The sequence below is a fragment of the Vicia villosa genome, unplaced genomic scaffold (assembly GCF_029867415.1).
Source record: "Vicia villosa cultivar HV-30 ecotype Madison, WI unplaced genomic scaffold, Vvil1.0 ctg.002598F_1_1, whole genome shotgun sequence".
Taxonomy (NCBI): Eukaryota; Viridiplantae; Streptophyta; class Magnoliopsida; order Fabales; family Fabaceae; genus Vicia; species Vicia villosa.
Window position 1 is genome coordinate 204,539 of NW_026705980.1, and position 12,809 is coordinate 217,347.

The following is a 12,809-nucleotide window of genomic DNA, read 5'->3' on the forward strand; positions in this document are numbered from 1 at the left end:
CAATCTTTTTTTCTTTCTCCTCCATTATTTAAATAAATCATGGAGGAGAGAGAAAAAAAACAACGACACATAATCTCCACCATTTATTTTAAAATCTAACGGTTCAGATTCATTCTTTCATTCTCACATTCTCATATAACTTACCCATATATATATATATATATATATATATATATATATATATATATATATATATATATATATATATATATATATAAAACGTATATTTCAGAATTTTACAAATAAGAATTATACAAATAAATTTAGTTGAATAATTTTATTTATATATTATTGATAACAATGACATTTTATCTATATAATAGTACTATAAATAAATTATAAGTGTTTTAAAATGAGATTTCTTACTTTAAAAAATATTTAACACGTGCCTCGCACGGGTCTAAGTACTAGTAAAGAATATAAATTTTTATTCCAATTTGAGGGTTTGGAAACACCCTTCATAATAATGTCAGCAATCAAGCATTTTTTTTGTAGTGTATCGAAAAACCAAAATTTTTCCGTTTCTTTTTACATGTTGAATTTTTTAATTTTTTAAAAATTGTTTGAGTTTCTCATTGTAAGAGAAATTATCAAATATTTTTTTTCTTTAGAGAGTTATTTGAAAAATTATTTTGAATCAAACATCATTATTGAACTTTTTTGGACAATTATTTTAATTTCTCTTGAGAAATTATTTTAACGGGTCTTTATATCTGATACTAGGAGTGATATTTATTCTATATTAAATTATTCTTTATACCATCAGATGATATATTTCTAGATTGATATAAGTAGTAATTGTACAATATAAAATAGAATTATTTTATTTTGGAGACGTGGTAGTTGATTGTCTATCTTGGATAATTTTGTGCAATACGAGTTAAAGAAAGCGACCTAATCCACGACTAAATTTAATAATTTCTTCTATGACAATTAGTAATATCTTTTATGACAATTTTTTTAAAACCGTAAAACAACAATGACAACGCGTATAAAACTTATATGGCTTTTTTTTTTCTTTCGAAAAATGGATTATTATTGAATTATATATTGAGTTTAAGCCTTTGGGGTAAGTAAAAAAGTATTCAATCTAGTTATGATGAATAGACATAATCAACCATTACATGCAGTACATTCCGCAAACAACCTTTGCCTCTTCCTTAAAGCTAATAAGGTTTTGAAAGACATAACCTTACTATCCTTTTGGATGAGATGGTGAATGACCTCTTTCAATTAACCAAGATTATAAATTTAAATTCAATCCTAAACTCTAAAGATATATAATATGTAAATTAAATTAGCATTTGATGTTGTAGTTTGATATTGCCCCTGGCCTTTCAAATGCTATAATAGAAACTCACATTATCTAAAACCAGTTAACTCTTCCTCCTTCTCTCCTCTTGAAGAGAAAAAAAGAAAGATTATACAAGTAATAAGAGATTAAATCATGAAAATTCTTGCATTAATTCTCACATTCTCCATCATGTTTGTCTTCTCTCAGACAACACCAACATTTATCACTCAATCTCAAATGAATCAATCTTCCATCCAGCTACAAGTAAAGTTTACGTCTATAATTCCATATGCATGAATGTTTTTATTTATCCACAATTCCATAATTCCATATGAATATGCATGTTAACAGAATGAAACTGGAAAGAGTGGTGGTAGCTGCAATTACAAAGTTAGCATAAAGACAAGCTGCAATTCTCCACCACATACAACTGATGAAATCAGTATATTATTTGGAGACAATAATGCGTCTGAGGTTCCTCTCTCTTCTATCACTTTCATAATCTCTTAAATCCAATAAATTCGATTCGGTTATATTATATCTAAACATGTATTTAATTGTAGGTTTATGTTCAAAGACTGGATGATCCTGATTACGGGACAACATTCGAGCAATGCGCGACGATTGAATTTGAGATATTGGGACCATGTATTGGAAAAATCTGCAAAATGTATCTATTTAGAAATGGAACAGATGGTTGGATACCAGAGAGTGTCACTGCATATCACTATGATTACCCTCCTGTCGTATTTAACTACAACATTGATATTCCTCTGGATGCTGGCTATGGCTACAATAACTGTAATAATAAGGTTTAGTGTGAATATTTCTAAGAAATATTAGTCTTTCCTTTGTTTCACCTGAGATAAGCTTATTGTTATTCATTATGGTTGTTTTTTCTAGTAAGTGTTTTATGTACATGAGTAAGTTATTTCTGACTTCTTGGAAATGACATAATTTCTGGAAATGGGCCCTAAATGACCAATCTTGAAGATAAAACGATAGAGTTAAACTATCATTAATTAGAGTGTTCAAAAAAGGATAGGTGATAAAAGGAAGGAATTAATACTAAGATATTCATATTTCCTTTCTTGCCTCTTCACCTTCAAGCTCGGATCAAACTCTGCCTTCCCTTTTAAAACAAGCTTAAGAAATTAAAAAATCATGGATGAAGTTACATAATAGAATATTTGTTAGAGTTAGAAGACATGATTACATGTGGAGCTGCAAAAATGGATGAGTACAGATGAGTCATTTTACCTAAATTAAATTTGGAGATGTATCTCCGAAAGCGTTTTAGGGTACGTTCACAGATACATCTCAGAATTAACCTTTTTTAAAATTAAAAAAATTAATTTGGAGATGCATCTCCGAACTAGATTAACGTATTTAAACCTCACGCCAGACTCTCCCTTTTCTCCTTATTTATTTTCACCCTCTTCTCATTCTTCATTTGCATAAAGTTTTTCTTCCCCATTGGAACTCGTTAGCAATATTGTTCCAGTATCAACATAAGAATCTCTACTTCTATCTTACAAATCTCATCTCACTCTACCTACTACATTTAACATTTTGCATCCTTAGCGACACTTTTTTGAGTAATATTCTCTTTTAGCTTATTTTGAATTTTGATTTATGTATTAGGTAAAATAGGTAACTTTTAATGTATTAGATAGTATTAGCATTTGAAATAGGTAATGTGTAGTAGTATTTGGATGATTTTTGGATGGTTAGGGCAAGTGAAAATGATGTTTCTATCATTGAAATAAAAGACAAAACTTTTTCGGAAATGCATCTTCAAAATGGGTCCTTTCTGGTGTTTGGAGATGCATCTCCGAATTCTTTCCTTTCTGATGCACTAATGTCTTTTTTTTTGATGGTTTTTCAAGGATAATGGTTGCAAACAACAACGGGATGAGACTCTACATCATCAGCAGGCTAGAGGTATGGGGGAATTCGTCCCTAGGTCTCATGATCGGGAAGCGTCAGGTTCTAGGAACCGACTATGACAGGGGTCATCATCCCATGCTCGTGTACTCCAGGTAGATGAGGCTCCAACTGCACGTGATGATCTCCCTCCACTTGCAGACCCTTTTTCAGAAGGGTCACTGACACGTCATTACTGATATATTTTGGAGACCATGTTACTCCGCATGTCTTGGCCGGTGAGGTATATTTCTTATTTTAATATTTTAACCAAATTCAATTCGCATGAGATTATTAAATTATCTTTTTAGCAGGAACGCGAGTGTTTGGAATCTGTTAACCATGCCAGAAAGATTCACAGACTTCGTCATCCACAACAAGAGTGGTTCCTAAGTATGCTTCAGTACTCCGGCCTTGCCAGTTTTTATTCTTCTGGATACAACATCATCAACCATGACATGCAGGGGGAATTTGCTGAGAGATGACATAAATAAATGTCATCTTTCCACTTCCCCATTGGCGAGATGACGATTACATTATATGATGTTACTTGCCTCCTACTTCTTCCTATCAGAGAGAGGTTACTTGATCATTCTAGGATCACACGCGACGAGGTAGTGGATATGATTGTGATTTATATGGGAGCTGACCCAATGGAATCCCTTATGTAGTTTGAGAATACCAAAGGTGCACATGCCAAGTTTTCTTGGTTGGAGACGATATACGCCAACAACTTAGAGTTGGTCGATGATCCTGATGCCAATCATCTACAGGTTGGATACCACAGGGAGTTTGCACTAAGGTGTTACTTCCTATTCTTGGTTGGCACGTCCATGTTTGTGGACAAAAGTGTAACCTACATGGATGTGGCATACCTTCGAGGCTGCTCATGGGAGCATTGTCTGTAGACATATGGATGACATTCTGGCAAATTTTGAGAGTCATCTTGTACCGGAGGAGTATCGGAGAGTGCAATCCTCATCTTAGTGACATTCTACTGAGGGTTATAAGACTTGTTTCTATTATGTGTCACACGCTGTCATGACACCAGACGGTCCTGGACGTCTACCTATGTCTTCTCATGAGGAGATCCTTGAGATTGAGAAGGCCAGGGATGACCATACCGTTAATGTGTTGTCTATTTGTCAAAATATTATGTGGATTACTTATGAGAGCATATAGTTTGGACTGTTTGAGAGAGGTGGCGATGACGCAGTTGCCCTAGCACGTTCCATTCTAACATAGACACGAAATGCCTTGAGTTACTGTCAACAGAGGAGGAGCTAGAGGGTTAGGATTAGTCATACTCAGTAGATTATGCATTTGATTGTGTTTTGGAATATTTTGGTATTTTTTTACCATACTTTGATAACAATCTTTTTACTATGATTGCCTTTTTTAATTAACGTAATGATATCCGTCTTTTTTAATTACTGTGTTCAATGATATTCATGTTTATTGATCTTTGAATTAAATAATAGCAATGTTTATCGAATTAAGAAAACTTTGGATTCAAAACACTACAAACTTAGGACAATGTTTCTGCACAAGAAACATGAAGGCGAGATTTTAGAGATGTATCTTCAAATTTATCTCAAAAATATTTGTAGATGCATATCCGAACTCTATTTTGGTAAAAATAGGGCGTCTGCTTGATTTATGAAGGAAGAAAGGTGACTTCGGAGATGTATCTGCAAATTAACGTAACAAATATTTATATATGTATCTCCGAACTAAAGTTTGACAAAAAATAGAATTTGGTGCGTTCGAAGATGTATCTCTAAAAAAATCCTAGAACATTTTGAGGTTTTCAGAAGTGCATCCTATACAATAAAGGTGTTTAAAGAAATTCTCGTATTTTTAATTAGGTCTTAAAAAATTTGGTTAGAGTTAGCACATATGGGTAGCTAATAGCCTATTTAGCCTACATAGTTACAAATTCCAAAGGTATACAAATATTTACGTTGTTCCACTCTAAAAAAAACATATTGAATGTCCTTACTTTAATTAATATGATTTAAACTAAAAAAATGAGAGAAATAACAAAATTAATGCAATTTGCATTGAATTTGATTTAATGCATATATAGACATAAAAGGCATTAAACATAATTTGATCACTAGCTAAGAAAATATATTATCAAACCTATAATTATAGATGATATCAAACCTTCGTCATTTAAGGGTGTTGAAGATATTAAGAGTATCGGTTGAGAAAGAATCACACATATTATCAAGTGTTTATTACTCATCTCTTAACATTTATGGGTTCCGTCTGACGTGGATAAAGAGAGGTTGGCATGGATTAAGATCATAGGCGTTCATTGCTATGCATGGGGGGAGAAGTTGTTCAAATTGATAGCAGATCTTTTTGGTCGTTTTGTCAAAAGCGATGAAGGTACAATGCTAAAGTCTAGAATGGATGAAGCTAGAATTTGTATTAGGACCAGTAGTTCAAGGATGGTGGAAGATAGTATTAAGCTTGTGATAGAAGGTTCGATCTTCTTCATCTCTATCATGGAAGATTATTCTCTGTTTAATGCCAAGAAGAGTGTGTCGTGGGATAGGGATGAGTCCGAGTCTGATTCATCTTTTCAGTCGGAGGAGGAGGCTTCTGATGCGGAGGCTGTAGGGGAGGAGTGTTCGGCGGAGGATGGAAAGTCAATGGCAGGTGGATGTGATGGGACGGTTGAGGCTAACTCTTTTGTCGCAGAGGGAGACCTAGGTGACAGTTGCCACCATTGATCAAAAAGGTTAGAATTTCAGTCTGAGGAGAAAAAGGTAGTTTTTGACTCTATGGATAGGGATTCTGGTGAGTCTACCGAGGCACAAATGTTCAAGGCATTAAATGAGGATTTGAGTAGTGAAGAAGTCAGCAGAGTGGGGGATACGAATGGTCTTGTTTTATCCAACGTGTACCCACTTAAATTTAATGGACCGGATAATTTTTATGGGGATAGTGGGCCAGAAGGAGCTTTGGGCCAGTCTTGTGGGCCTGTTTCTTTTGATAAGGCTTGCAGAGCATTGGTGTCAAATACAACAGAATTCCACCGCGACAGAGCAAGAAAAAAGCGAAAAAAAATGAAGAAGGTAGTGGATTTAGGGGAGAAGGTTGTTGCGTCTCCTTATTATTTTGCGTGTATTGCTCCCTGAAAGGCGACATCTAAGGAGGCGGTCGGCAGAGATTCCACCTTATGCTCTTCTGAAGATTCTATTTCTTCTGGTGAGTTCTTTTCTCCTGAATCTCATGTAGACTCTGAAATAATTCGTTGCAATGATAGATTAAAAGGAAAGTCTGAGATTGGGCATAGGGTGTGGAATTCTATTTCTGGTTTGGGTGTTGTTAGTTCCAGGAAGGATTCTGAGGTGATAAACTTAATTAATGCTATGGAGCTGAGGGATAAGGAGGGTGTCAGTGGTGCGAAGGCAAAAATTTATTCTGTTCCATGAATCTGTTATTTTATAACATCAGGGGAGGAGGTATGTCTTCCAAAAGGAAGAGAGTTAGCTTCTTAATTCATTCTAATAATATTGATGCCTGTTTCATTCAAGAGACTAAGTTACCTGATTTTAAAGAATCTTATGCTTGTGATTTTTGGGGTTCAAAGGAGGTTGAGTGGACTGCGTGTAATTCTAATGGAGCGGCAGGGGGAATGGTGATTTTGTGGAGGAGAGGATCCCTTTCTTTAAACTACAGCTTTGTGGGTAAAGGGTTTGTAGGGATAAACATTAATTAGAAGGGTGTAGGATACAATTTGGTTAATATCTATGCGGCGTGTAATAGGGCAGAGAGGCTTCTAACTTGGAATTCTCTTTTATCAAAGAAAAGATCTCGAGGGGGTGAGGAGTGGTGTGTGGTGGGCGATTTTAACGAAGTGTTAGGAAGGAAGAAAGATTGGGAGAGGGAGTTCCTCGTTTCTCTAAAGGTATGGAGGAGTTTAGGTGTTTCGTGGATCAAATGGATTTGGTCGATTTAAATTGTGTCGCAGGGAAGTTTACATGGTTTAAAGATAATGGCAAAGCTTTGAGTAAAATTGATAGATTTCTTCTTTCAAAAAAGCTCATAGAGGAGTGGGAGGTTAGAGACCAAAGGATTGACAAAAGAGATTTCTCGGACCATGCTCCTATTCGGTTAGGTGTGGGTAAGCTTGATTGGGGCCCAAAACCTTTTAGGTTTAATAATGCTTGGTTTAAACATGACGGATTTAAGGAGTTTGTGGAGGTCGAATGGAAGAAGATGGTTATAAAAGGAAGGGGAGATTTTGTGCAATACGAGAAGTTGAAAAGCCTCAAAGAAAATCTTAAAGGGTGGAATAAGAAGGTTTTTGGTTGGATTGATCTTAAGATGGAGGAGGCGAGGGAGGGTATTAATGGCATGGATAAGGAGATTGAGGATAATATAAGTGGTAATAATGATGAAGTGGTCCAAGATAGAAGGAATGCGTCCATTGAACTATGGAATGGTATGAATATCAAAGAGTGCATGCTTAGACTTAAGTCCCGCAATCTTTGGTTGAAAGAGGGGGATAGGAACACTAGATTTTATCATAATTATTTAAAGGAGAGACAAAGACGTAATTCGATTACTTCTTTAGAAGGAGATGATGGTAGAGTTGAAGGAGTTGTTAATATTAAAGAGGAGATTCGTGGTTATTTTCATAATTTCTTTAAAGAAGAAGACTTGGTTAGACCGGTTCCTGAAGGCCTTTACTTTAATAGGTTGGAGGAGAGTGAGGAGATTTGGTTGGAGAGAGAGTTTTCCGAAGATGAAATCAAGGAGGCGGTTTGGTCTTGTGATGGTAATAAAAGTCCCGGGCTGGATGGGTACTCTTTGGATTTCTTTAAGTTAAATTGGAGGTGGTGAAGGAGGACGTGTTTAAGTGTTTTAAGGAATTTCATGAAAAAGGAAAACTAACCAAAGCTTGTACTTCCTCTTTTATTACTCTTGTTCCAAAAGTCAAGAATCCTCAATCTTTGAAGGAATTTCGTCCTATTTGTTTGGTTGGTTGCTTGTATAAGATTTTGGCTAAGTTGTTGGCGGCTAGGTTAAGGTGTGTGGTGGGCAAATTGGTCTCGAGTAATCAAACGGCTTTTATTCCGGGTAGAAATATCTCGAATGGCGTCCTTATAGCTAATGACACTACTAGAAAATTTGTTTTTAGTGACCGAATTAGAGACCGAAAAAGCTTAAAAATCGGTCACTAAAACGTTTAGAGACCGATTTAGCGACCATTACTTTTCGGTTGAAAAAGTGCTAGTCGCTAAGCTTTTGTGACGAATTTAGTGACCGAATTTGTGACCGAATTCAGTGACCGATTTTAGTGTTCTTTTTCATAAAATAAAATTAAAAACTTGTAATACCTAGGAATCAAACTTGTGACCTCCATGTATTTTAATAACAACTTGCCACTACACCACTTAACAACTATTGTTATATTTTATATTTAAACATATATAAATATAGTTTATTATAAATATATTATATGTTAAAACAATAAAAATATGAAATTTTTAGTAAAAATTTAAATTTGAAAGAGAATTAAAATCTTTAAAAAAATGGAAAGGAAATAGTAAAATTATAAACAGGATTAAAAATAGAAAAAGAAAACAAAAAATATTAGTGACCGAAATTTCGGTCTCTAATTTATATATAAAAATTAAATTGAATATAAAAATATTTTTGTGACCGATTTAGTGACCACTTAAAATTGGCTCATGAATATTAAATTTTGGTGGCTAATTCGGTCACTATAGTGACCAAAATTTCGGTCACAAAATAGTGGTCTCTAAATCGGTGGCTGATTTATTTTAGTGACCGATTTAGTGACCTCTTAAAATTTGCTCATTAATATAAAATTTTGGTGGCTAATTCGGTCACTACAGTGACCAAAATTTTTCGGTCACTAAAAGCGAATTTTTTAGTAGTGTGAGGTGCTAGATTTAGCTAAAAGGGAGCGGCGGAGTTGTATGGTTTTGAAAGTAGACTTTGAGAAGGCTTATGATAGAGTAAGTTGGAATTTTGCTAGATATGTTTTTAAAAGAATGGGGCTTGGGAAGAGATGGATGAGGTGGATGGATAGTAGTATTTTCACCAATACGATGTCGGTGCTTGTTAATGGGAGTGCTACTAAAGACTTTGTGGTGGAGAAAGGTCTTCGTCAAGGAGATCCTTTGTCTCCTTTTGTGTTTGTTATAGTGATGGAAGTCCTTAAGGCGTTAATGAATAAATCTAAAGAGATGGGAGAGTTCCGTGGTTTTAAGATCAATGGTGAGAAGGAGGTGGATTTGCTTCAATTCGCGGACGACACCTTGATTTTAGCCGATTGTGATTTGGCAAATTTGTGGAGCTTAAAGGCAATCTTTAGAGGCTTTGAGTTGATGTCGGGAATGCGGATTAATTTCCATAAGAGTAATTTGTATGGGGTTAATGCCGGAGATTGGTTCATGGAAGCCGCGGCTAGTTTCCTCTCTTGCAAAGTAGGGACTTTACCTTTCAAATTTCTCGGTGTTAGGGTTGGCGACAATCCTAGGAAACTATCAATGTGGAGAGATTTTACTTTGATGTTCAAAAATAAATTATCGGTTTGGAAAGGATCTAACCTTAGCATGGCGGGGAGGGTTGTCTTAATTAATTTGGTTATCAATGCTTTAACGATTTATTCGCTTTCTTTTTATAAGGCTCCAAAGAAGTTTTTGAATGAGGTGTGTTCGATTCAACGCAAGTTCCTTTAGGGAGGTGGCGAGCTTAAACGTTCTATTAATTGGGTGTGTTGGGATACGGTGTGTAAGTCCCGGGAAGAGGGTGGTTTGGGGGTCAAAAATATGGAGATCATGAATGTGGCTTTGTTAAGTAAATGGAAATGGCGAATTCTCACGGATAAAGAAGCGGTATGGCGAGATCTTTTAGAAGCGTGATATGGTAACATTAAGCTTAAGGTTTTGGTAGGAGATTTACCGGTGGTGAATAGAAAAAACTCTATTTGGTGGAGAGACTTAATTATTTCGGATAATTATGAAAATCTTCTCTTGGATAATTTTACAAGTGCTATTCATGTTGGTGTGGGTAATGGGGCAGCAACCCCTCTGTGGTATGCGGATTGGACCGGGCAGCATTCTCTAATGAAATGTTATCCTAATCTGTTTTCTATGGCTCTCAATCATGTGCAATCAGTTTGTTCTGCAGGTTTCTTTGTTAATAATTGCTGGAAGTGGTTTCTGCCTCATATCTTTGTGGCTGGTAGCGTTGCTAAGGCAGTGACGGAGAACGAATACAGGGTGGAAGGGGAAGCCGAGAGCGTTGCTGTTCCCGGGACAGTGTTACTTTCAGCGTAGGAAGTTGGTGATGCAGTCCCAGCTGCGGCTACTTCCGAGAGTGCTGTCGTGCAGCCAGATTTTCTAGCGTTTCGGGAGTGCTTTCAACATCAGATTTTAAAGAGGGATGAACCTGACACATTCAAATGGAGACTGGTTTCGGAAGGTATTTTCTCGGTAAAGTCTTGCTATGATTACTTCAAAGTTAAGCTTTCGGGTCCGCCGTTGAATATTGAAAAGGTTAGGGCTCTTTCTCATCTTTGGAAAATCAAGGTGCCTTCCAAAATTCAGTTTTTTTGTTGGAGATTTATTCACAATAGAATTTCTACTAGAGATCATTTGGTGAGTCAGAGTATTTTGAATGAGGGAGGTGATTCTATTTGCGCTCTTTGTTCATCGGAGGAAGAATCTCTCGCGCATCTTTTCTCGGATTGCAAAGTAATAACGCTTAGAATATGGCGAAGAGTTTATATGTGGCTTGGAGTTGGGGTTTTTGTCTTTAGAGGATTTTATAGAGTTCTTCTATAATTGTGCAAAGATCAATTGCTCTTCAAAGAGAGTTATTTTGGCGATGGTTTGGCTAGCTACGATTTGGACCTTGTGGATTAAGCGTAACGTTATCATCTTCAAAAATGATTCCTTTAGTTTCATAAAGTGTATGTCGGAGATTGTTTTCGTTTCGTGGAATTGACTTTGTTCTTTTTATAAGAAGGTGCCTTTGTGTAATTTTTATAGTTGGAATACCCAACCTCTTTTGTGTTTTGTCGTGTAATCCTCTTTGTATTTGGGTGGAGCATCCCTTTTGCTCCCTTTAATTCCATTGTTTATTAAAAAAAAAACATTTATGTTTCAGGATAATGCGTGCAAAAGATTTTTCTCAATAAATTCAAGTATTTCTACAAAAGAAACAATTTGTAAATTATTTAATTTTACATATGCCTTTATGACTATTTGATTTATACATTAAATTATACATTATACTTTGTTGAGCGCGTGTATGTTTGATTTATCGTAGTTAGTTGATTTAATTCTAATCAAATTTAATCAAATTTAACCAAATTAAAATTCTTTACACTAGTTTGAATTTAATTGGAATACACTGACGGTGTAAAGAAGTTTTATACCGTCAGTAAATCACAACCGTTAATTTATTAAAAGTGTTTGACTTTTATTTTAATTATTTAAAAAGTAATATAATTGAGTGGTTGTGATGCATTGATAGTGTAAAAAGTTTTACACTGTCAGTGCATAGCAATTAAACTCCACTAATTTTTGGCTATGCTCATCAATTTTTTCGTTTGTAATTATATATTCGAATAATATTTACTAATATTCAACCAATATATCAATACTTATAATTCGAACAATAAACTTATCAATCTAAATTTGCTCGTAGAACCCATATGTTAATAAAAAACAACACTAGAATTGAGAAGCACCACCGTAGATACTCGATGGAACTACTGAATCAACAAGTTGAGATTAATTTTCAATTTATCTTCTTGTGACCTTTCACAATACAAAGGAATTATATATCGCACACACCTTTGCTTCTTTCATGAGACCATTTAGATTTTGGAAGGACAACCACTTTGTTTTTCTTTTTCTATTTATTAATTAATTAATACTTTTCATTTCATTCCCTATGTATAAATCAAACCGAAATATGAAATGGGTAACATCAATTTATATAAATTGATTCACTTATACATCACTTAGTTACTATATTTACTGTCTAAAAAGATTATCACGATATTTAATAGTCCTTGAAGTACTACCTCTACGTGGTAAGTGTATAGCCTCAACCTAATAATAATAATTTATAAATGTTGTTTTAGGTTGTGTGCAACATGAGGAAGTGTCCAATAACAAGTACTTAAAGAAAAATCACATCGAATTTGGTGAACCCTCGACGCTGCCACAGACACGAGATCACACCCTCTATTCGATTTCACACCATTGATTTTTAATCCAGTGATTATTAACATAAGGTGTTGGGATCACACATGGGCAGTTCTAACTGTTCATACTAAATAAAAATCAGAACATGTCATTTCAAATATTCAAATTCTTCACATTCTCATTCTACATTTTATTCAGTAATTGACTGGAACATTGAAGTGTTAACCTTGCAGGTTCACTTTTTTTCTACCGTATCAGAGGCTTTCCCCCCATTCCAAGGACCTATTCCACTACTCCACTACTCATTTTTAGTTCCTGAAAAGACAGTTGACACTGTCTATGAGAAACGACTCTCGATTCCCACAATTTTCCCACAA

At 35.0% G+C, this 12,809-nt stretch overlaps 1 protein-coding gene across 1 annotated transcript; it reads left to right on the top strand.

Moving 5' to 3' along the window:
• Positions 1–1,308: 1,308 nt before the first annotated feature.
• On the top strand, positions 1,309–2,196 carry LOC131639339 (embryo-specific protein ATS3B-like). The gene is made up of 3 exons (XM_058909843.1): positions 1,309–1,558; positions 1,646–1,768; positions 1,858–2,196. The coding sequence occupies exons 1-3, from the start codon at positions 1,448–1,450 to the stop codon at positions 2,110–2,112; spliced, it is 489 nt and encodes a 162-aa protein (XP_058765826.1). The 5' UTR covers positions 1,309–1,447; the 3' UTR covers positions 2,113–2,196.
• Positions 2,197–12,809: the final 10,613 nt, after the last annotated feature.

Excerpts from the sequence above, each read along its gene's own strand:
- LOC131639339 (XM_058909843.1), top strand. The coding sequence starts at position 1,448 with ATGAAAATTCTTGCATTAATTCTCACATTCTCCATCATGTTTGTCTTC. Across the intron at positions 1,559-1,645 it reads AATCTTCCATCCAGCTACAA|AATGAAACTGGAAAGAGTGG; the intron begins GTAAAGTTTACG and ends GCATGTTAACAG. Across the intron at positions 1,769-1,857 it reads GAGACAATAATGCGTCTGAG|GTTTATGTTCAAAGACTGGA; the intron begins GTTCCTCTCTCT and ends ATTTAATTGTAG.